Raw genomic sequence first — 24,955 nt, 5'->3', positions numbered from 1 at the left:
GAATCTAACACAGGCATCATACAAAACAAATGAAAATATGTCAAGGAAAAATGTTCTTGTTTGGTGAAATGATTATTTTTAAGAAGTTGGATCTTAAACTAGCATATATAAGAATCACCTTGGAAGAACACAAAAATATGAATTTCCAGTCTCATCCAGATTTTGATTAGGTTGGTCTGGGTTATGTCCCAGGAATCTGCATTTTTAAGAAGCAGCTAGGTGATTCTTGTGAGCAGTTCAATACTGTTCTATGTAAAGAATTTTAAAAAATTCTTACAAGTCAATTCTTTTTTTATTCCTCTTGATAATGTCTTCCATCATAGTTCTCTCTGAGGGCAAGGTACATAAGCCTAGAAAATAAAAGGTTGGTTGAGCAGTTGGTTTGAATCAGTATCATTGCCTTATCTAGTAATTGATTCTTACATGTAAATTTTGGCCACTGACCCATGTTAAACCAGTCAGGGAGGCTGTGCTGTTGAACTCCAGCGTGTGCCAGTCACATTGAGTTCTGTGTAATGTTGCCCAGGATTCACCAGACTACACCATGGACTCTGAGGTGGGGTGGTGGCAGTTAAGAGAGGAAACTGGAGAGGGAAAGTGAGCCTAAGAAGCCAGGGAGCTGTGCCAGGTGGCTTGAGCTCCATTCTGAAGGTGGTGGGAAGCCGTGGGAAGTGACCTGATCAGGTTTGCCTTTTGGAAAGATTCTCCTAGGCGTTGAATTTTGGAAAATGGGTTCCAGGGAGGTGAGTTTAAAGGAAGCAAGACCAGTTAAGAGGCTGTGAAGTAAAGCAGATGAGGGAGAGAGTGGCACAAGCTAGGGTGGGGCAGTGGGGATGGAGAAAGATTGATGTGAGTTCTCACTGTGTGCTTGGGGGTCCATCTGTGTCACAAGTGTCCCTGGAGCTTCAGACACGCTGAAAAATGGTCAGTCTCTCTGGCAGGCTACAGTCTATGGGGCTGCATAGAATCCGACATGACTGAGCAACTAACACTTTCACTTTTTTTGGCTCCCTGGGGGCTCAGACAGTAAAGAATCTGCCTGTGGTGCAGGAGACCCAGGTTTGATCCATGGGTCAGGAAGATCCCTTGGAGAAGGGAATGGCTCCCCACTCCAGTATTCTTGCCTGGAGAATTCCATGGACAGAGGAACCTGGTGGGCTACAGTCCATGGGGTTGCAAAGAGTCGGACGTGACTGAAGAACTAACACTCCCTGGATATGGCTAGTCATCAGACATCTCAGATTCAATGAGTCCAAAATTGAGCTTATCACTGAAGTCCTCCTGCTTAGGCTTGCATACTCTTCCACATGCCTCCCCTCATCACAACACCACTTTCAATCCAGTTTCCACTACCTGAGATCTGCAAGTCACCTGTGATTCTGCTCTTTTCCTCTAATTTTTCTTCTTGGAGCCAATTATTATGTCCTGCTGGTTTTATCCTTAACTATTTCTCTTCTCCACGTTGTCTCTTTGCCTGGCTGAGGTTGTATCATGTTTTAGTATAGACGATTACACAGCCTTCTCACTAGTCTCTGAGACTCTATTCCTTTTGCCTTTCAAATCTATCTTTCACACTAATGCTGAAATAATCTACCAAAAATGTAAATCTGATAATGTCTGGTCTTTACTTAGAACCTTTCATTGGGTCCTCTGGCAGAAGAGCTTTCTTAAGTGGAGACTCTAGGTCCTCAGGCCAGACTTAATCAGGGTTCCTAAGGGTCCACTGGATGGTTTTGGGTCTACCAGCTAAATTTGGGAAGGAGCTTCAGGTGGCTCAGCAGCAAAGAATTTGCCCACAATGCAGGAGACGCAGGTTTGATCCCTGGATTGGGAAGATCTTTTGGAGAAGGAAATGGCAACCCACTCCAGTATTCTTGCCTGGGAAATTCCATGGACACAGAAGCCTGGCAGGGTACAGTCTATAGAGTCACAAGAGTTGAACATGACTTAGAGACTAAATAACAACAAGAAATTAGGAAAGAGCTGATCTATATTTTGTATTCAAGCTTGTTGCTGCTGTTGCCCCTGCTAAGTCGCTTCAGTAGTGTCCGACTCTTCGCAACCCCATGGACTGCAGCCTACCAGGCTCCTCTGTCCATGGGATCTTCCAGGCAAGAGTACTGGAGTGGGGTGCCACTGCCTTCTCTGAAGCTTGTTAGTGTGCCTTAAAAGGTTCCTCTGTTTTGGTCCCTTGCTCTCTAAGAAGAATCTTTCACCCCTCTCTGCCTCACACCCCATGTTCTAGGAATATCAGATAGCATGTAACTCTCCATCTATATCACACCTGTGTTCTCACTTAAGGGTTCCTTTTTCTGCACCTGGCAAACCCAACTATCTAGGAGTCTTCCTTGACCACATGCCCTTCCTCAGCCCCACTCTGCTGTTGCTCAGCACCGTTTCTCTTCTTTCCAAATACTCCATGCATTCCTCTGACAAAACATTTGTCTTACTATCTTGAAATGATCCGTTTAAATTTGTCTCTATGCCACCAAGTTCCAGCACAGGGCTGAATATTCAATAAATTTTTGTTTAGCTGAATTGAACCCTGGGATCAGGGAGATAGTCTTCTGAGAAGTGCAAAGTGCTACACAATGCTCAGAGAGAAATATTTCAATAATTTTATAGCTTTGTAGGGATCTGTGAGGTTGAGGTGCTTAGATATTAAGAGTTAATTTGAAGTTAAGTATGGAGTAGGCCCTAGGTCTCTTGATTTGCACATATCCCAAGGAATTTATAAACATTTTATAGGCAAAACTTGGAGTCATAGATGTCTTCCTTCTTCACTGTTCTCTCATTAGTCCAACAAAAAGTAATATGTACTTAACACTATGCCAATTGAAATTCTCTGAATTTTCTAGTATTTTAAAGGAATGATTATGGATATTTATTCTTGTATCCCAGTATTGGTTATTTTTTGAATTCTCTGCTAATTTTTTAGGATGCCAGTTTTGTGAGAGGAGCCAAGGTTGGAAACCTTCTTTTTGGCAACCTCCTTTTCTAAACTTGTTTTTGAGCAAAGTCCACCAAGTGTGAAACCTTCAGCCACTCACCTGCCTGCTAACCCACTCACTTACCTTTGAAAACTCTGGTTACCCAACGAGCTTGAAGTTCAATAGTTGGGAAAATGGAACCTAGGGGCTGGATGAGGCCAATGCATGCAAGAGTTGACTTCTCCAATTGAGGAGGGAACATGAATTTGTACAGCGAGACCATATTATTCTCTACTTTAACAAGATCTTCAAGGAAGGGAAAAGAAACAGTATATCCTGTTGCAAAGACAATGATGTCAATGTTCTCTTCCACTGTTCCATCTTCAAAGATGGCAGATGTTTCTGTGAGTTCTTTCACTCTTGATTTCACCTTGATGGCTCCATAGAGTATACGACTTGGAAGATCATCATTTACGACAGGCTCTTTAACAAGGTATCTGAAACACGCAGAAGAAAACACTCAGAAAGGAGTATTTAATGAGGAGTTTTGAACTCTGTTAATATTTTATGGGGTTGGATCTGAGAAAAGAGTGGTTTCTGAAATATTTGTAAAACTTTCTAACTTGACTTTCTAACTTGGCCTACCCCAAGCTTTACTCTCAGACTTTATTCTCATGTCACACGAGACTTTATTCACATGTCACATATCTCTTCCTTCAACAAATAAGGAAAACATGCATGTAGATGATGTGGGCAAAGCACATTGCAAAAAAAGAGACATCCTAAGGATTTAGACAAAATGCCAAAGCCTGTGATCAATTCCCGAGTATTCCAGTTGTCATTATCCTGCTGATATTTCCACTGTTGCTTTATGTTTTATACCTTTAATTATCTTGCTGTTTCATTTAATCTCTATCTAATCATAAGGAAGAAAACATTTGTTAAATTCCCATCAGTTTTGAAACTAATTAAGAGATTAGTGTGAAAATTAATGCACAGAATTAAGTTTGGGGATATCTCTTGATCTCGAATATCCATGGATAGCATTATAACATGAATAGTGGAGCAAAGTCTGGTTACATGTCTAGAATTTCCTTTTTTTTTTTTAGATTTGAGAACCACTTAAAAAAAAAAAAAAGGCTGCATGGCATATATATCAGATCTCAGAATACAGCAGCCACATTGCATTTGTTTAAAGACTGCAAAGCTCGCCTGTTCTTTTTTTTTGGCGGGGGAGCGGGGAAGGAGCCTGTTATACTTTGCTAACTCTACACCGTAAGAGTTCTTCCCATGGGTAGCTTTTGAGAACATATTCATTGCCTGTTAATCTCCAAGATATACATCACTGATCTTATGAATACAAGCAAAAAATATGGCTGTTTATTTTTCTTTATTTGATAACAGGCTCCTGTAGAATTTGGATCAGTTTTCCCACCCCACCCTCTGAAAGGAAGGTCACAATCTCTTAAAACAGCCTTTTTCAATGTTGGATAGCTCTGGGTATTAGGAAGTCCTCCCCCGATCCCAGTTCTACTCTCTGGAGCAACTCATATTTATACTTCATCTTCCCAAATATTAACTTTTTAAAAGGCATACAAAATGAATCTGGGATTCAAAATCTGGGAGCTATATGGTACCCATACTGTTAGGTTGTGGTCTGAACTACCATGTTAGTGATCTGGCTCTTTTCAAAGAGAAACCCTTCTGACAACCCTGATTATCAATGAGTATACCATAAAAAAGCAAAGTAACTCTACTTGTTTTGAGGGATAAGGCCATAATTTTCATGGTCGAACCATTGATTCATCCCATTTTCCATCATCCATTTTACAACTATTCGTGGCACGGCATTTCGGAGCTGGGTTTTAAACCGGGTGTGGTACACTGAGTCCCAGGGATAGCCATCTTCAGAGATACGACTTATGACCCAGGAACCATGTCTGGTGCTGATAAACACCTGGTGAGCAAAAAGGAATGCAGTTCACATTAGGGCATCATCTTTTTTGGGAGGAACCCACTGTGTAGATAATATATCACATGTATGGCCCCAGAACTGGCTGAAATGCTTTGTCTTAAAGATGATTGACTTCAAAGTGAAGGATCTTCTAGTTTTCACTGCTCTGGGTCAGCTTTATTGTACAAGTGGTGCCCAGAGGTAGTTATGCTGATAGAGGAAGACTACCATAGTCTTGAGAACTTCAAGGAGATCTGAGAAAATCTGGGCTAAATCAACCATAAAACCCACAAATCTATTTTTACATCATGGTTCAATACGTCTTCCCTCCTCTCAGTTTTCTATCCAACCCAAGTTGTTTTTATAGCAAAGGTATACAATTATAATCCAAGGAAATACGTATGATCGCAGCCTAAAAGCCAGATTTTTAACTTTGAATTTATTTTAAAAACTCAGAGTTTAAAAATCTAACCTTTATTATTCATAGATATTACTTTATATGGAAGTTAATACGGGAAGTAATCAGTTATATTAATATATATATACATATATTTATTCTTTTTCAGATTCTTTTCCCATATAGGTTATTAGAGAGTACTGAGTATATTTCCCTGTGCTATACAGTAGTTCCTTGTTGATTATATATTTTACACATGGGCTTTTATTTTATATCTAGTAGTGTGTTTGTGTATATATCAGATGTATTCCTTACCTTGTATACTCATATTGCCCTTGTTTTCAAGATGTACATTTAAATCTCTTTTCAAGTGTATTTTACCTTGTTTACTGTTACTTCTCCATTGACCAAGTGCATATTTCATTTGCTTCTTAAAATTTTGCATGTCAGTACTTTTACATGCCAGAACTCTGTGAGTTCTATTGTACAAGGACTTGATAAACACATTAATACTCCCTTGTAAGGAACTGATTGACTTAAGAGTTGAAGACTGTGAATTCTAGATCGAGGACTCTGGATTCAGACTACCTGGGTTTGACTCCCAGCCTTACTACTTACAAGCTGTGTTGCCTTGAGTGAGTTACTTCAACCTCTCTGTGTCTCTGTTTCTCTCTCCATAAAATAGGGGTAGTAGCAGTACTTGCTTCATAGAATTATTGTACCAATTAAAGGAGATGATACATGTAAAGGACTGAAATTGTTGCTTGGCTAATGACAGGTATTGCTAGCTATTATTATTTTGTAAATTTAGGCTGGAGGAGTTTCATGTAGTGCCTCATATCTGGAGTGAGCCAGAATTTGGAAGCAAATTTTTCTGGGTCTCAACTCCTTAACTTGTAGAGTAGCACTTGTATAAAATGGTGTTGAATTGTTGGTGTGTGTGTAGTAATATACTTAACATCCTGACTGTTTCTGCTGCTATCCTTTTGTTGGCTTAGCCAATACTTTGGCTAGGTATTAGGTAATGTACTTAAATATTTCTATGAAGTCTTTTTCCATTACTTATCATCTGTCCTTCTTCTTTAGGGCTTCCATGGTGGCTCAGTTGGTAAAGAATCTGCCTGTAATGCAGGAGACTTAGGTTTGATCTCTGGATTGGGAAGATCCATTGGAGAAGAGAATGGCTATCCACTTCAGTATTCTTGCCTGGAGAATTCCATGGACGGAGGAGCCTGGTAGGCTACAGTCCATGGGGTCACAAAGAGTTGGACATGACTGAGTGAATAACACACTTAGGATCAATCCATGTTCACACTGGAAGCTCTGCCTGTTTTATTCCCTTTCTTTCTCTGTCACCATACCTGCAGCAGGGGAGCCTATTTTGGCTAGGTCCACTAGCTGTATCAGTGTGATATGTCTGAGGATTTAGGATCAGATGCATACTTCAGGCAAAGGACCAGAGATTTGGGTTTTGGTGGGAAAGTGTATGGATGACTCAGCACCATCACACAGCATTTTGAGTGGATGGTTGGACTGTGGTATAACAAGTCATATAATTATGAACATGAACTTCCTTTAACAAAAGCAGGGCACACTCAGGACTAAGGTGAGTTTAGACTGTAATTTTAAGCTTTGCAGGTGCACCTGGTTCTAACTCTTACCTACACAGCTCCTAGAAAATCTCTGGTAAGCCTTGTCAAAGAAGGATTGAGAGTGCATTACTCTGTGTAAGATATTTTATCATAATGATCAATTATGTTATTAATCTAATAAATGTTGGAAAGACTATTTAAAGATTAATGAGCTGGAAGGCACACAAATATAGCTAAGGTGCTTACTTAATACTGAATCTAGCATGATAGACAGGCTGTTACATGACAAAGCCCATATGAGGAAATAGACTCTTGCAATCTAAGATCTTTGGATCAACTGTCCTAAGTCCAAATCACTGACCTGCAACATGTAGTGGTCTAGTATGGAGCTTCACTTAGTTGACGGCTAGGTCAGCTCCTTTCATCATACTCCCTTCCTCAAGCTTGTCAGGTTTTCCAAACAGTAAGGGGACTGAACTTGGCACCTCCCCCACCTGAGCTGGCTTTTCTCCGAGCCTTTACAGTTACTGCCTCTTTACTTGTTCTTCACATGAAGGCCTTAAAACTTTGAAAAATGAAAAGTGGTTTCCTTTCATAAATAAGGTGAGGACCTCCTGTGTCTAGTACAACTCTTTCTGGTGTTAGTGACCTGCTCTGTCCTCAGGGTGGTAACTCTGACAGGTCCCAGTGGAACCCCTTCATTAACCTCCTGGGGAAGCACCACGTATGTTTATCACATTTGCTATTCAATATCTGAGCCCTGGAGCTTCCTTGGTGGCTCAGTGGTATGAATCAGTGCCTGCCAGTGCAGGAGATGCATGTTAGATTCCCGGTCCAGTAAGATCTCCTGGATAAGGAAATGGCAACCCACTCCAGTGTTCTTGCCTGGGAAATCCCATGGACAGAGGAGCCTGGAGGACTATAGTTCCATGGGGTCACAGAGTTAAATATGACTGCCCAAGAACCACAACAACATCTGAGTCCTGACAGTGTGAGGCTCAGCATAGGGCACTTTTGGCAGTGGTAGACATGGCCACAGTAAGTCCTGAGTAGCCAGAAGATGCCAGGGTAAGGAGGCCCGTGTAAGAGTGATAGAGCCCCTGGAATCCAGACCATTTTGAAAGGGCTTGCTGCGGGGAGAAGAACCTAAGCTATTTTCCCATCTTTGCCTAGGCCTGTCCTTCTAAAAGGGATTTAGTTTCTGCCATTCCCAACCATCTCTGTCAGCATCATTTGCATCTTGTAATGTTTGACGCTTGCAGCTAAGCTGTGTCATTCCTGAACAGGTGCAAAGATAACAGTGGTCGGAAGGCCTCAGGAAGCACCTAAATATTTATGATCTTGTTCGGGAGTCTTACTGTCTATTTAATCTCTCTTTTTTTAAAAAAATGATTCTTGGGAACTATGGATTGTTTACATTTCAAATAGAATTCAAATATGCATTTAATTTCTAAAAGGCACTCCTCCAAAGATGAGCAAGTCAACTCATAGAAGCCCCTGGGTAGAAACAAGGCCTCCTGTGCTGAATGTTGTCTGATCCAAACTAAAGAGAGAAGTCCGGAGAAGTAAAATGTCTTGCTCTAGGTTACACAGCTGATTAATGGCAAAGCTGGGAGATTGACTGGCTTCCTGATTTCTAGATTTCCTATGATACCACACTGGGCAACCAACCAACTAATCAACCAATTTTCAAGTAATGGAGCCTTGGTTATATGGCTGTGATTTTCTACTATGCCCTTCCCTTTTCCTCTCCTCCCCCCCAGCCCCGACCCCTAGCAGACAAGGTAATCAGGAAGCATGTTACCTGAGCAGCCTTCTTACACAACTCAACTGCAATATCTGAGGCTGAGTTTCCTATTCCAATCACCAAAATGCGTTTCTTTTCAAATCCCTCTGGGTGCTTGTATTGGCGGCTATGGAAATATTGGCCTTTGAACTTCTGGATACCTTTGGGGGTGAAGAAAAGAGAAATCCATGAACTATGTCAAGTTAATTTCAATAAAACTGCACTGTCAGCTTTTCCTTTCTGGGATCAATCATTTGTTTTGTTATTTCCCCTCTTAGGGAAGTTACAATATTAAGGCCAACTGGCAAACTCAAAGTATGAAGCATGTAAAAAATGTTAGGTTAAGCATATGGTGAAGTGAAGTGAAAGTTGCTCAGTTGTGTCTGACTCCTTGCAACCTCTGGACTATACAGTCCATGGAATTCTCCAGGCCAGAATACTGGAGTAGGTAGCCATTTCCTCCACCAAGGGATCTTCCCAACACAGGGCCTGAATCCAGGTCTCTTGCATTGTAGGTGGATTCTTTACCATCTGAACCACCAGGGAAGCCCAAGCCTATAGCTCAGCACCAAAAAAGTTGATTTCAGAGGTTGCAGCTTAGGTATTTACTAGAGGACAGATGGTTTTGATAAACAGAGCAGAGTCAGGTATTGATTTCCAGCCATCCATTATCCTATTTTGGACTATACAATGATACTTCAATATCACATAGCATATATTCTTTTAAATGTTTCTTAAACATAGTATTAAGTGCTATTATTGTAATTGCGTAATAATTGGAATAATATTCATCTTTCTTATTTTGCAAAAGCAAATAAAAACTAAAATAAACTAAAAACAAGGCACATTTAAGGCAAAGGATAGTTTCCACATTGCAGTAAGTCAGCAACTTACTGGATGAGCCTTTTTTTTAATTAATTTTTTTACTGAAGGATTACAGAATTTTGTTGTTTTCTGTCAAACCTCAACATGAATCAGCCATAAGTATACATATATCCTCTCCCTTTAAAACCTCCCTCCCATCTCCCTCCCCATCCCACCCCTCTAGGTTGATACAGAGCTCCTGTTTGAATTTCCTGAGCCATACAGCAAATTCCCATTGGGTACCTATTTTACATATGGTAATGTAAGTTTCCATGTTACTCTTTCTTTACATCTCACCCTCTCCTCCCATCTCCCCATGTCTATAAGTCCATTCTCTATATCTGTTTCTCCATTGCTGCCCTGTAAATGAATTCTTCAAAACCATTTTTCTAGTTTCCGTATATGTGTGTTATAATATGATATTTATCTTTCTTTTTCTGATTCACTTCATTCTGTATAATAGGTTCTAGGTTCATCCACGTCATCAGAACTAATTCAAATGCATTCCTTTTTATGGCTGAGTAACATTCCACTGTGTATACGTACCACAACTTCTTGGTTCATTCATCTGTCAATGGGCATCTAGGTTGCTTTCATGTTCTAGCTGTTGTAAACAGTGCTGCAATGAACAATGGGATACATGTGGCTTTTGCAACCCTGGTTTCTTCAGGGTATATGTCTAGGGCTGGGATTGCTGGGTCATATGGTGATTTTATTCCTAGGTTTTTAAGGAATCTCCATACTGTCTTCCATACCAGCTGTATCAATTTACATTCCCTCCAATAGTGCAAGACCATTTCCTTTTCTTCACACCCTGTCCAGCATTTATTGTTGTAGACTTTTTGATGATGGCCATTCTAACCAGTGTGAGGTGATACCTCTTTGTGGTTTTGATTTGCATTTCTTTAATAATGAGCAATGTTGAGCATCTTTTCATGTGTTTGTAAGCCATCTGTATGTCTTCTTTGGAGAGCCTTTTAAAAAAATTTTGTTTTTAATTGAAGGATAATTTGGAGAAGGCAATGGCAATCCACTCTAGTACTCTTGCCTGGAGAATCCCAGGGATAGGGGAGCCTGGTAGGCTGCTGTCTATGGGGGTGCATAGAGTTGGACACGACTGAAGTGACTTAGCAGCAGCAGCAGCAGAAGGATAATTGCTTTGCAATATTGTGTTGATTTCTTCAATACATCAATATGAATCAGCCATAGGTATACATTTGTTCTCTCTCTCTTGAACCTGCCTCCCATCTCACCCCTCTAGGTTGTCACAGAGCCCCAGTTTGAGTTCCCTGAGTCATACAGTAAATTCCCACTGCCTATCTATTTTGCATATGGTAGTGTATATGTTTCCATGTTCCTCTCTCCATTCGTTCCACCCTCTCCTTCCCCCACCCCAACCCATATCAACAAGTCTGTTCTCTATGTCTATGTCTCCATTGCTGCCCTGAAAATAGGTTCATCAGCACCATCTTTCTAGATTCCATGTATTTGTATTAATATACTATTTATTTGTTTTTCTCTTTCTGACTTCACTCTGTATAATAGATTCTAAGTTCATCCACCTCATTAGAACTGACTCAAATGTGTTCACTTTTATGGCTGAGTAATATTCCATTGTATGAATGTGCTACAGCTTCTTTATCCATTCATCTGTCGATGGACATCTAGATTGCTTCCATGGACAGGCCTTTTTGAAGATAAACATCTGTGTCTTTTCCCAGGAAAACAGGACCTTATTAAAGTACTTGTCTTTGATGATGGGTTGCTTGAAAGAGCCTTTAGATCATGTGCTCAGTTGCTTCAGTCACATACGACTCTGCAGCTCCCTGGACTGTAGTCTGCCAGGCTCCTCTGTCCATGGAATTTTACAGGTAAGAATACTGGAGTGGTTGCTATTTCCTTCTCCTTTAGATCATATGAGTTCTCAAAGTGTTGGTCCCTTGGCCAGCAGTATTAGCATCACCGGAGAACTTGTTAGAGATGCAAATTCTCAGCCTAGACCTACAGAGCTGGAAATGCTAGGGATGGAGGCTAGAAAGTTGTGGTTTTAAAAGTCCTCCAGGTGATTCTGTTGGAAAGTTCCATTGCTTTAGATCAGGAAGCCTCAGTCCGGGTTGCATATTGAAAATCACTTGAACAAGTAATTGACCTAGGCCTACCCTAGACCAGTTGAATCTTTGAAGGTCATTTGAACTTTAAAAGCTCCTCAGGTGGTTTGAGTAATGTGGGGCTTGGACTGAACCACCCTATTAAATGTTTTCCTAAAGGCCTTGGGAAGGAAATGTGCTCTCTTAGGGAGAGGCCTGGGAGGGGCCATCTTCCCCTGTACTCCTCGAATCCATCACTATCCTATAGGAGCACTGATGTCCAGAAACTACCCCCAGTAACCCTGGCTGTGGGGATGGCTCTGTGGAAGTCCCCAAAATGAAACAAAGTCACAAGTGTTTGGCAGGATAGAAAAAGGTCAGGGTAAGCTTTTGTTATTGTTCAGCCTCTCAGTCCTGTCCGACTCTTTGCAACCCCATGGACTGCAGCACGCCAGGCTTCCCTGTCGTTAAGGTAAGGTATATGGCTGAAAGCATCTCTCCAACAGAAAACCAACTTGGTTGAAAATTCTCTGAAATTCTGAGTAACATTTAGTAACTTTGGGGGAGGCTGAACTTTGGCTGAACTCTAATAATGAAGACCTGAAGGGCTCAAAAGAAACAAAGATGGTATTTGGAGTCTTTCATGTTTCTGGCTCTATCCTGATTTTAATATTATGCTGAGTTGCAGTAGCTAGCCAGTTTTGCTGTCAATCCAGCCTGAACATTAAATACCTGGACACCTACTCCCAAAAGCTGGGGCTCTGCACAGGCCTCACCTGGAAATGACTCCAGTGGGAGATGAGGAAGGATGTGATGGCCGCTGCAGACCATGACTCCGTCAAAGACAGCGCTTTGCTCCTGGCCATTGTTCTTGGTAACAACCACCCACTGGCCAGAGGATGCAAAATCTGGGTGTTTTTTCACACTGAGGACGGTTGTCTGGAATCAAACACAGAGAAGGCATCATCGAGAATTACTCTGGCATAAAAGGGGCCTTATCCAGTGCCCAGGAGTGGGTAAGGGTAGAGTGCAATGTCTGGCTCCATTGAGATTCCATTTGAAGCCATTTCAAGCCACTTAAGGCAAAGACAGCTAAGTGCGCCCTGCTGCTTCTTCCATGGCACATGCTACCAAGGATGTATTGCTTTGTGTGAGAGGCCTGACTTAGCAGTGGGAACCAGCGTTAAGGACTGAATAAGGAGAGAGACTTAGAAAATCACGGCAAAACTCTGGGCAAGATACAAAATACGTGTTCATCATTCAAGTGATCACACAGTCAGCATTTATCACAAAACTTTTGTGTTGACCTCTTGCAGACTCAGTGTTAGAGAAGATATTCCATGAATAGTGCCTGGCACCATGACAGCGCTCCATGAATGGTGAGTTGTTCCTATTTATTTTATTAAAGGCATCATGTGCTTTTTGAAAAAAAAATTAATTTATGTTTGGTTGCACTGGGTCTTCATTGCTACTCACAGGCTTTCTCTCATTGCGGAGAGTGGGGGTTACTCTTCATTGTGGTGCATGGGCTTCACGTTGAGGTGGCTTCTCTTGTTGCTGAGGATGGTCTCTAGGGCATGAGAGCTTCAGTAGCTGCGGCACATAGGCTCAGTATTTGCAACACACAGGCTCAGTAATTGTGGTGGATGGGCTTAGTTGCTCTGTGGCATATGGAATCATCTTGGACCAGGGATCAAACCTGTGTCCCTGCATTGGCAGAGGGATTCTTATCCACTGTGCCACCAAGGAAGTCTGCATCATATCCTTTATTTTGCATATTGTTGTTTACTAGTGAGTGCGAATTTTTTTTTGGTAATATTTATTGTTACATTTGCACAACATTTCTTGCTTTGTGAATTGTCTGTTCATATCCACTCATTTTTTTTTTTTTTAATGTAGTGTGTGGGCTTCTCTTGCAGAGCACAGGCTCTAGGAGCGTGGGCTTCAGTAGTTACAGCATGTGGGCTCAGTAGTTGTGGCTTGTCATATTTATTATTTTTAAAATGTCTTGCTAGCAATACATTTCATACTCTCATTTGGATTAAATAATTTACTGGTTTCTTGACTTTTTGTAAATGTTGTTTGCTGTGTGGAGGTTTATGGATTTTTGAAAGTGTATATAAATGTTGTGTTTGCTGTATTTAAGAAGCAATGTCAAAGGAAGTGAAGAGTTTCTCCCAGATGAATGGCATGCATCCCTCTTGCTGGCAAGTGTTTGAGCCCCTTTTACATGCTTTTCAAAATTTCAGATATTTTTCAAAATGCTGTGTTGGCAATTTTGAAGCTTTTACAGTTTTAAAAAATGTATGTGGAATGTTGTGAAAAGGCTACAAAATGTCTGGGTATTTTCAGTTGAAAGATTTCAAATTTGGACCTAACAGAAGCAGAAGATATTAAGAAGAGGTGGCAAGAATACATAGAAGAACTGTACAAAAAAGATCTTCACAACCAAGATAATCACAACGGTGTGATCACTCACCTAGAGCTAGACATCCTGGAATGTGAAGTCAAGTGGGCCTTAGAAAGCATCACTACAAACAAAGCTAATGGAGGTGATGAAGTTCCAGTTGAGCTATTTCAAATCCTGAAAGATGATGCTGTGAAAGTGCTGCACTCAATATGCCAGCATATTTGGAAAACTCAGCAGTGGCCACAGGGCTGGGAAAGGTCAGTTTTCATTCTAATCCCAAAGAAAGGCAATGCCAAAGAATGCACAAACTACTGCACAATTGCACTCATCTCACACACTAGTAAAGTAATGCTCAAAATTCTCCAAGCCAGGCTTCAGCAGTACGTGAACCGTGAACTTTTAGATGTTCAAGCTGGTTTTAGAAAACACAGAGGAACCAGTGGTCAAATTGCCAACATCTGCTGGATCATCAAAAAAGTAAGAGAGTTCCAGAAAAACATCTATTTCTGCTTTATTGCCTATGCCAAAGCCTTTGACTGTGTGAATCACAATAAACTGTGGAACATTCTTCAAGAGATGGGAATACCAGACCACCTGACCTGCCTCTTGAGAAAACTATATGCAGGTCAGGAAGCAATAGTTAGAACTGGACATGGAACCACAGACTGGTTCCAAATAGGAAAAGGAGTACATCAAGGCTGTATATTGTCACCCTGCTTATTTAACCTATATGCAGAGTACATCATGAGAAATGCTGGGCTGGAAGAAGCACAAGCTGGGATCAAGATTGCCGGGAGAAATATCAATAACCTCAGATATGCAGATGACACCACCCTTATGGCAGAAAGTGAGAGGAACTAAAAAGCTTCTTGATGAAAGTGAAAGAGGAGAGTGAAAAAGTTGGCTTAAAGCTCAACATTCAGAAAATGAAGATCATGGCATCTGGTCCCATCACTTCATGGCAAATGGGGAAATAGTGTTAGACTTTATTGTTTTGGGCTCCAAAATCCCTGCAGATGGTGACTGCAGCCATGAAGTTTACTCCTTGGAAGGAAAGTTATGACCAACCTAGATAGCATATTCAAAAGCAGAGACATTACTTTGCCAACAAAGGTCTGTCTAGTCAAGGCTATGGTTTTTCCAGTGGTCATGTATGGATGTGAGAGTTGGACTGTGAAGAAAGCTGAGTGCCAAAGAATTGATGCTTTTGAACTGTGGTGTTGGAGAAGACTCTTGAGAGTCCCTTGGATTGCAAGGAGATACAACAAGTCCATTCTAAAGATCAGCCCTGGGTGTTCATTGGAAGGACAGATGCTAAAGCTGAAACTCCAATAGTTTGGCCACCTCATGCGAAGAGTTGACTCATTGGAAAAGACCCTGGTGCTGGGAGGGATTGGGGGCAGGAGAAGAAGGGGAAGACAGAGGGTGAGATGGCTGGATGGCATCACTGACTCGATGGACATGAGTTTAGGTGAACTCCGGGAGTTGGTGATGGACAGGGAGGCCTGGCGTGCTGCGATTCATGGGGTTGCAAAGAGTTGGACATGACTGAGCGACTGAACTGAACTGAACTGATAATATATTCACTAAAGTACTCCACATTCTTGGCTATAGAAAATGTGGTTCAAGGGCCAATCTTCACTGTCACTGGGGAGGTTATTAGAAATGTAACTGACCTGAGCCAGTTCAGTCCTTCTCAGGCAACCTGGTGGTTTCCCATTCCTGGGCGGTCACCGTATTGATACTGAACTTAGTCTGGACATGTCCTTTTATAGTTTGAATTGAGTTCTTGCTTCTTATGGCTTATACCGCTTCAGAGACCAATAAATGGGAGTGAGTTTTCTTAACCCCTCTCCAACCTCCAGAAACAACATCAATAAAACGATAAACAAGAGAAGAAGCAACTGGGGGAACTCTGTATTAGATAGACTGAAACATTTTCATGGTATTTGCATATGTTTATGTCCACCAAATCAATTATTACAAATTAATGTAATACAAATCTATAGTAAAACAAAAATTACTGAGAAAATGAAATATGTTAAAAAATAAGTTCTACCAATATTTATTCAGAGCTATAATTTATTTCCTCAACACAGTTACTAGTTTTCAGAGTGTAGGCTATTGATACAACTTTAGGATGGTTAATGAGGATATTGTTTTTTTCTTGTTGATTATTTGTTTTTGAGGAAACAAGGGAAAGGTAGTTATAATTGCATTTCAGAAGTATCTGGCCATTCTTATGTTGCTAAAGAATACATCAAAAATTAACAAAAATGGTTTCTATAGGGTTCTGAGATGAATGGGGAGCTGTGGGTTTATCTAATCCATTTTCTAAGATAATCCATTTCTATGGAGAAGGTAAGAAAATAAAACAACATAACTTTTATTTTCATATACCCTTTCAAAGGAAATGAGGCTAGTCGTCTTCAGTGGTTATAGATACTAATTTAAATGCAGTTTCACTGTCAATATCATTCAAGCCTTAATTTTGACAAATGTTTTTCTTCTGTTTATGCATATAGCCTATAGTATCACAGGTGATGACATTACTTCTTGAGTTTTCTATCGTGCTATTTCCCTCCCCCCTACCCAAAATACAATACCTGGAACTGAATATACTTTAGTAGATCAAACTTTTTGGCAAAGATTCTGAAGTATTCCAGGAGTTTAGAATTGTGCAGGAAGTTTGGAAAATCTTCAGGCATTGGAAAGTCACTGAAACAGGACATTTCTTTGCTGGTGTTGCTGATGACAGATTGATAGATACTTGCTCGGCCATCTTCAACATTTTCCTAATGAAATAAAGGAGTGGTAATAAGGTATTAAAGAAATCCCTCGATTTCCTGCTCACCTTCCACATGTAACCCCTGCGTGATTGGAAGCTCTTTCATTGCTGCTGTTGTTTAGTCATGTTCAACTCTTTTGTGACCCCATGGACTGTAACCAGCCAGGCTACTCTGTCTATGGGATTTCCCAGGTGAGAATACTGGAATGGGTTGCCATTTTCTTCTTCAGGGGATCTTTCCAACCCAGGGATTGAACCTACCTCTCCTTGGCAGGTGGATTCTTTACCACTGAGCCAACTGGGAAGCCCCTTTCATTGCTGCAGTATGACTGAAATGTCTGGTGGATGAGGAGCTGTGTATGTGCCATTCTTACATTGCTAAAGAATGCATCAGTAATTAGCTTCCCAGATCTCTACCTGTTTAGTGTCAATCATTGTGACAACTGATGCTGAAGCTGAAACTCCAATACTTTGGCCACCTGATGTGAAGAACTAACTCACTGGAAAAGACCCTGATGCTGGGCAAGATTGAAGACAGGAGGAGAAGGGGATGATGGAGGATGAGATGGTTGGATGGCATCACCGACTCAATGGACATGAATTTGAATAAACTCCAGGAGTTGGCAATGGACAGGGAGGCCTGGTGTGCTGCAGTCCATGGGGTTACAAAGAGTCAGACGCGACTGAGTGACTGAACTGAACTGAACTGATTGTGACAATCAGCCCCCTTCCAAAATTTTCCCTGGGGAGGCTACACCCATCTTCCACATCTTTAGGAGCCAATAAACTCTGCGTCACTGGTCAGAGACTATAATGGAGAATTTCAGTTAAAATGAGTACTTTGGGGAGCAGGAAGTTTTCACATCTTAATTTGAATCCCCCGCCTTTATCTTATGCTTTATGTGAATCAACCTTCCTCAAGTGATAATGGTAAGTAGTATTTTTCTGTTTCTGGCTGCACTGGGTTTTTGTTGTAGTGTGTGGGTTTTCTCTAGTTGTGTCAGGGGCTTAGTTGCCCTGTAGCATGTGGGATCTTAGTTCCCCCAGTGGGATCAAACCTACATCCCCTGCATTGGAAGGTGGATTCCTAACCCCTAGACCACCAGGGAAGTCCCAAATAAGTAGTATTAATGCTAATCAAGTATATTTTTTCCTTTTGAACTTTTTATTTTGTATTTGGGTATAGATGATTAACCATGTTGTGATTGTTTCAGGTGAACAGCGCAGGGGCTCGGTCATACATACAAAGGTACTCATTCTCCCTCAAACCCCCCTCCCACCCAGGCTGCCACATACCATTGAGTTCCATGTGCTACACTATAGATCCTTGTTGGTTATTCATTTTAAATATAGCAGTGTGTACATGACCATCCCAAACTCCCTAGCTAACCTTTCCCCACCTGCCCCTAGCAACCGTAAGTTTGTTCTTTAAGTTTGTGAGTCTCTTTCTGTTTTGTAAGTAAGTTCATTTGTATCATTTTTTTAGATTCCCCAATCAAAACTTAAGTTTGATTCTGAGTGTTGTTGAGTATGCTTTGATAATTCAGAAGATAGCACATGCTGTGGCTGAGTTTATAATTTCCTCTACAACAAGTGCTCTGCGTAATGATTTAACATTAAATAGTGCAAGAGCCAGGTATGGTGATTCAGTGTTTGTGAAGTCAGCATGTTATCAAACAGGCTTTATAAGAAAATGTAAATAATGCCACCCAAGAACTCCTCAACAGATGCTTCTGCACAGGCAGAGACTAAGTATAATCCAGCATATAGTAGTTGCTATGATGACTTAGCACTAGGGTGGGATGTAAAAAAAACATGGAAAGATTATAGGAACTCATGAATTAATTATAATAAATTACCTAATCTTACATAAATGGCATTATAATCTCCTCTACAGAATAGTAAATAAAGGACAGTAAATATCCAACTGTAATTCTACCATTGTAATAAATCAGTTGTATATGTTGCTTTCTTACCATTACTTATAGAAAATTATTACTTTCCTGCCAGATCTTTAGGTCAAGCCTCCTTAGATTTTTGGACACGGAAAGAGGCAACCTGGACTAGCAGAAGGAGCCTGGGCTTTGAGTTAGACACAGGTTTGAATTCATCTCTTTTAGGCTGAGTGAGCCTGGACCAATCAGTGCCTCTGAGCTTCGGTCCTGTCATTTGTAAACTAGGGATGTGTTAGGTGCTCAAAAGTATTGTTATTGTCTATTGTTACAGAGGAAGCTATAAGCTTCAGCAAAGTTGTCAGTGACTCCTCACTGTTCACCACAGAATAAAGGTATCCAGGCAGCTGCTCTGACACCACAGGAACTGATACAAACACACTGTCATCTATCACATCTGAATTTTCTGATATTTCATTTACAAGAGGCTATACTTTATTTCTGGAGAAGGCAATGGCAACCGACTCCAGTACTCTTGTCTGGAAAATCCCATGGATGGAGGAACCTGGTAGGCTGCAGTCCATGGGGTCGCTAAGAGTTGGACACGACTGAGCAACTTCACTTTCACTTTTCACTTTCATGCATTAGAGAAGGAAATGGCAACCCACTCCAGTGTTCTTGCCTGGAGAATCCCAGGGATGGGAGAGCCTGGTGGGCTGCGGTCTCAGGGGTCTCACAGAGTCAGACACAACTGAAGCGACTTAGTAGTAGTAGTAGTAGTAGTAGTAGTAGTATACTTTATTTCAAAGAGTTAAACATTAAACTGTGGGATCTTTCCTCTTTTATCAGCAAAGCTCTTTATATGTGTTGGGCTTCACTGTGTCCAAATTTCAGAGATTATCGGTACTAACATGATTTTCCAAGGCTAAAACAATGTTTGCTCTCAGATCATGCCATTTAAGACCAATAAAAAGTCCAAGTTTGTAAAGATCCTTCTCCTTCCTCCATTGCTTTCTCTTCCTCATTCATTCATTCACTCATGCCTACCATAAGCCAGGAGTCAGATGCCTTTTTTCCCATGAGCAGATTGTTTATCTTTCCTAGTCCGTAATTGAGGGGCAGATGATAGCTTTGTTACAGTATTAAGTGGCTTGGTAAAAACTAGTCATGTTAGGGCATGTCAGTTTTCTAGGTGATTTGGTGTGGTCTTATTATTAACTGTATGTATGTACAGAAGAAAAGGGAGTTTGTATTCAAATATGAAGTGCTTTCTGTCTCATATACAAGGATATAATCTGAACTTTGAATGAGTAAATCATGGTATTTTTGTTTTCAAACACTAGCTTCAAATTGCATAATACGGTCATCCCTTAGTGTTCATAGGGGATTAGTTCCAGGACCCTCTGTGGATACCCACATCCAAGGATACTCAAGTCCATTATATAAAATGGTATAGTATATGCACAGAGCATACACAAGTTACATAAGTCAGATTCTTCCTTTTCTCCTGTAAAACAGAGTTCATCAATTGTTCCATTAGACAGTTGTCATGGGGCTTTGATGAGATTAGATAATGCTTAGCACAATGCCTGACTTTAAATAAGTGCTCCATCCATGTTTGCCTCTCTTGCATTACTACTGGCCATTAGAGTTAGTCTTACTGAACCAGTCATAGTTTTGAGACAGAATAAAATGGACTGTTACAGTAGAGCTAACATGTTAGTTTTTACAAGTGCTTTAAATTGGCTTTAACATGTAGTTGGCTCCTCTGTCAGGTCATTTTAAGGGAATTTTGAGTGATGAGAACTGGTTCTGATGCCTGAGCTTCTATAGTAGTTTCAGGGCCAGGGCAAGGATCTCCTTTGGGGATTTTACTTGTGTAATTTGACACAAATGATGACATCAAAATTCTTTTATGAACATCAAGTAATAATCTTTATACTTAGGTTGATTGGTAGACAACTATTAAAAAATGCTTTCTGTCCATGTGCACTTCTTCCTATACTGGCTGAAGTAGATGTCTATATATCTAGATAAATCTGGGTATAATTGAGTTTTCCTGGGGTTGTAGAGGGAAGATGATTCTTATTAATTCTCCAGGCAAGAACACTGGAGTGGGTTGCCATTTCCTTCTCCAATGCATGAAAGTGAAAAGTGAAAGTGAAGTTGCTCAGTTGTGTCTGACTCTTCGAGACCCCATGGATTGCAGCCCACCAGGCTCCTCCATCCATGGGATTTTCCAGGCAAGAGTCCTGGAGTGGGGTGCCATTGCCTTCTCCAAAGTAAATAAATAAATGTCTATCAACTATATCTCCTGTTTAGGTCCTGAGCTTGGAGTTAGGGGTAAAGTGTTACCAGGACACAGTTTTCTATCTTCATGGAGCTTATTGTCACATTGAATTAAAATCAGTTTGGGCTTTGGAGATGGAAAGTAGAGAAATAAGATGAGAGGCTTTGCTCTCAACCAAGGCAAGGACAGGAGACATGACTTTCAAAACAGATAAATTTAATTCATATATTTACTTAAAATACAAGCACTGCCTAAAAATGAACTAAGCACAAATACAGATTAATAGCCTGAATTTCCTAACAAATAGAATTAGTGACAATTTACTTGTTTAAGATAATTGATCATATGGTAAGCATTTTTCTTACTATAAATTTTTTTGCAAGTCAGAAGATTATGTTCAGACAACCCTGATTTAGAATTTATGATCTTTTATTATAGGCTGGACTAACGTTTATCTTTGATTCTTTAAAGATGAAAAGGATATAAAAACTAAATTAAGTTTAAGAAAGATTATAAAGCTAATATTTAATCTAGAAGGAGCAAGCTTACAAAGCAAAAATAGATTCACTTATTACAAATATAAATACAAAATCTTATAAATTGTTTTTTGTTATGAAATGTAATTATATTGACTTCTAACAATCCATAGTTTATTCTCATGGCTAGTTATTCTAAGCAGTTTGGAAATAAAATTTATTTCTTTGAAAATATCCTAACATTCCAAATTTTCACTTTTTTGGGTGGATTTTATCTGCTCTGTTACTTGTAATAAGTGTAACTGAAACTTTAAATTCTTACCAATAAGAATATTTTTATTTTAATTATTTTAGTATTTTATTTTAATTATTTTAGCATCTTATTTTTATTTAAAAAATTTTATTTTTTTTATTGGCTTATAGTTGATTTACAATGTTGTGGTAGTTTCTGCAGTACAGCAGAGTGAATCAGTTATACTTGCATCCACTCTTTTTTAGATTCTTTTCTCATGTGGGTCCTAGTCCTACAATTAGAGGCAAAACTGTCATTCTCAAATGCTAATCTATGGACTAATTCCAGTAGAAGAATTCAGGGGAGCTTTGAAAAGTATAAAAACGGTAAGTAGGTCTGGTTTGGGCCCAGACATCTGTATTTTAGAAGTGCTCCCCAGACATCTGTAGTTTAGAAGTGCTCCCCAGCTGACTCAATGCACAATGAACACTGAGACACACCCTTTATTAGAGTGTCATTGCTTTCTGTCCTCTCTCCTTTGGGCTGGTACTTCCCTAATTTCTGCCCTTGATCACTGAAAGAGCCCCCTAATTAAACTCGTTGACTCAGATACTGCCCACTGTCTTCACTGATTTCAGGGTAAATGGTACACTCGTTGGCATGTGACACAAGGTCCTCATCCAGACTCTGGCTCTTCTCTCCAGCCTCATCAGTTATCTCTCAGCCAACCTGCATCCTTCTTTCCAGCCACGTTACATGACTTTGTATTCTCTAAGTGTATCAAGTTTCACAAACCTCCACGCCTTTGCACATGCCATTTGCTTGGCCTAGATGGATTTTCACATATCTGATCTCTGTTTATTGTCAAGACAAATAAAAGTATCATACCCTTCTGCTGAGTGAAATTCTGTGCTTTCCATAACACTCAGTGTTTCAGCTTCTATAAATCTGCACTCTGGATTTTCTTTAGTTCCCGCCACACCCTGCTCCCGAAAAACGAGCCCTTTGATGGTAGGGACTGTACAATTGTGTCTTTTTAGTACCTAATATATTCCTGGTGCATATTATGCAACCAGGTAATATGTTTGTTGAATGAGTCAAAGAAGTCGTGTTAACCAGAGCATTTCCCCCTCATTGTAAATAGGGCTTAATGATACTAAAGTGAAAGTCAAGTTGCTCAGTCGTGTCCGACTCTTTGCGACCCCTTGGACTGTAGCCTATCAGGTTCCTCCGTCCATGGGATTTTCCAGGCAAGAGTGCTGGAGTGGATTGCCATTTCCTTCTCCAGGGGATCTTCCTGACCCAGGAATTGAACCCGGTTCTCCCGCATTGCAGGCAGATGTTTTACCGTCTGAGCCACCAGGGAAGCCCCATAATGATACTAAGATACTACTAAATGATACATTAAAATAGTAGTGTAATGGGAATAAGTAAATGGTTTTGCTGATAGTATGCTATAAACTTTGTTTTATTTTATGCATGCAAATGTTATGATTTTGCTAATATTATGTTACAAACTTTATTCTATTCTATACATGTAAACATTACTTCTTTAAAAAAAATTATGGAGCTCCCGGGGGACCGGGTGGGACCAGAGAAAGCGAAGCCGACCTCGGCGGGGGCAGGAAGCGCACCTCCCCTTTTCCTAAAAGGAGCTCAGGCCCCGTATTGAAAAAAAAAAAAAATTATGGAAAACTAACTAAAATTAGGGCTTTCCTCTGTAGCTCAGTTGGTAAAGAATCTGCCTTCAGTGCAGGAGACCTGGGTTTGATTCCTGGGTTGGGAAGTTCCCTTGGAGAAGGAAATGGCAACCCACTCCCATATTCTTGCCTGGAGAATCCCACAGACAGAGGAGCCTGGCAGGCTACAGTCCATGACGTCGCAGGAGTCGGATACAACTTAGTGACTAAACCACCAATCAAAATATATCTTAAACAGCTGGTAAAGAGGCTTAAGAACCATAGTATTTTATATTTGTTTTCCTGGAGAGTTACAAATATCTAACATGTTAAATTTGGTTCTATTAAATGGACAACAATGTACAAAAACATATATTGAATAATGCTGTGATACATTTATCACAGAGAACTTCCCAAAGTAAAACAAGGGTAAGGCGGTTATCTTTACAGGGAAGGAAATGACTCTTTGTTCTAAGCTAGTTCTGTCTAATGTTAAACTGAATATAATGTGCTGTTAAAAAAACATGCCAACTGAAACAGAAGAGAGGCTGTGAGGCATAGAATAAAGAAAGTACGTGTTTTGGTCAGTGCGAAAACGGCACCATATGGGAAATTCCTTTTGGTGATTTCCCGGGTGTCTACTTCACAGTCTCATCTATTATCAACATTTAAATTAGTAAATTTGATGGAGACAAATACAGATGATCAAATTTGTATATACCCAAGTGTGGAGGCATAGAAACTTGACAGAGGATTGAAACTTCAAACAAACACTTAATAAAGTGAGGTACAGGTGATTTACAATATTATATTACTTTCAGGTGTACAGATAGTGATTCAATATTTTCATACATTGTACTCCATTAGAACTGGTTACAAAATAATGGGTATATTTCCCTGTGCTGTACAATATATCCTTGTTGCTTAGCTTATTTGTTTTATACAGAGTAGCTTGTATCTCTTAGTCCTACACTCCTAACTTGCCCCTCCTCTCTTCCCTCTCCCCGCTGGTAACCATTAGCTTGTTCTCTCTGTGAGTCTGTTTCTGTTTTATTATATACATTCATTTGTCTTATTTTTCAGGCACACATAACCAATAACAGAGTATCTGTCCTTCTCTGACTTGTTTCACTAAGCGTAATACTATCTAGGTCCATCCATAGGTTGTTACATGTGTCAGAATTTCATTATTTTCTATGGCTGAGTAGTATTCCATTATGTATACTGCCACATCTTTATCCATTCATCTGTTGATGGACATTTCATTTGCTTCCATATTTTGGCAGTTACAAACATTGGGGTGCATGTATCTTTTTGAATTTGTGTTTTTGGATATATACACAGCAGTGAAATTGCTGCATTGTATAGTAATTCTGTTTTTAATTTTTTGAGGAAATTCCATACTGTTTTCCACAGTGACTGTATTAACATACATTCCCGCCAACAGTATACAAGGGTTAGCTTTGTTCTACGTCCTTGCCAACATTTTTTATTTGTGGTCTTTTTGATAATAGCACCCTGGTGTGAGGTAATATCTCATTATGGTTTTAATTTGCATTTCTCTGATTAGCAATGTTA

General features: G+C 40.1%; 1 protein-coding gene across 2 annotated transcripts in view; it reads right to left on the bottom strand.

Annotated features, from left to right (window-relative positions):
- Positions 1-24,955, bottom strand: part of FMO2 (flavin containing dimethylaniline monoxygenase 2) — a 41,604-nt gene that overhangs the window by 1,634 nt on the left and 15,015 nt on the right. For both annotated transcript variants that reach the window (XM_070768141.1, XM_070768142.1), the window contains exons 3-8: positions 16,627-16,815; positions 12,387-12,549; positions 8,678-8,820; positions 4,688-4,887; positions 3,075-3,427; positions 278-350 (exon numbers count right to left, since the gene is read on the bottom strand). In XM_070768141.1, coding sequence (XP_070624242.1) covers positions 278-350; positions 3,075-3,427; positions 4,688-4,887; positions 8,678-8,820; positions 12,387-12,549; positions 16,627-16,815 — 1,121 coding nt within the window. The remainder of the gene's footprint in view (positions 1-277; positions 351-3,074; positions 3,428-4,687; positions 4,888-8,677; positions 8,821-12,386; positions 12,550-16,626; positions 16,816-24,955) is intronic.

The sequence above is a fragment of the Bos indicus genome, chromosome 16 (genome assembly GCF_029378745.1).
Source record: "Bos indicus isolate NIAB-ARS_2022 breed Sahiwal x Tharparkar chromosome 16, NIAB-ARS_B.indTharparkar_mat_pri_1.0, whole genome shotgun sequence".
Lineage (NCBI taxonomy): Eukaryota > Metazoa > Chordata > Mammalia > Artiodactyla > Bovidae > Bos > Bos indicus.
This window is presented reverse-complemented; position numbering and strand designations above follow the sequence as displayed.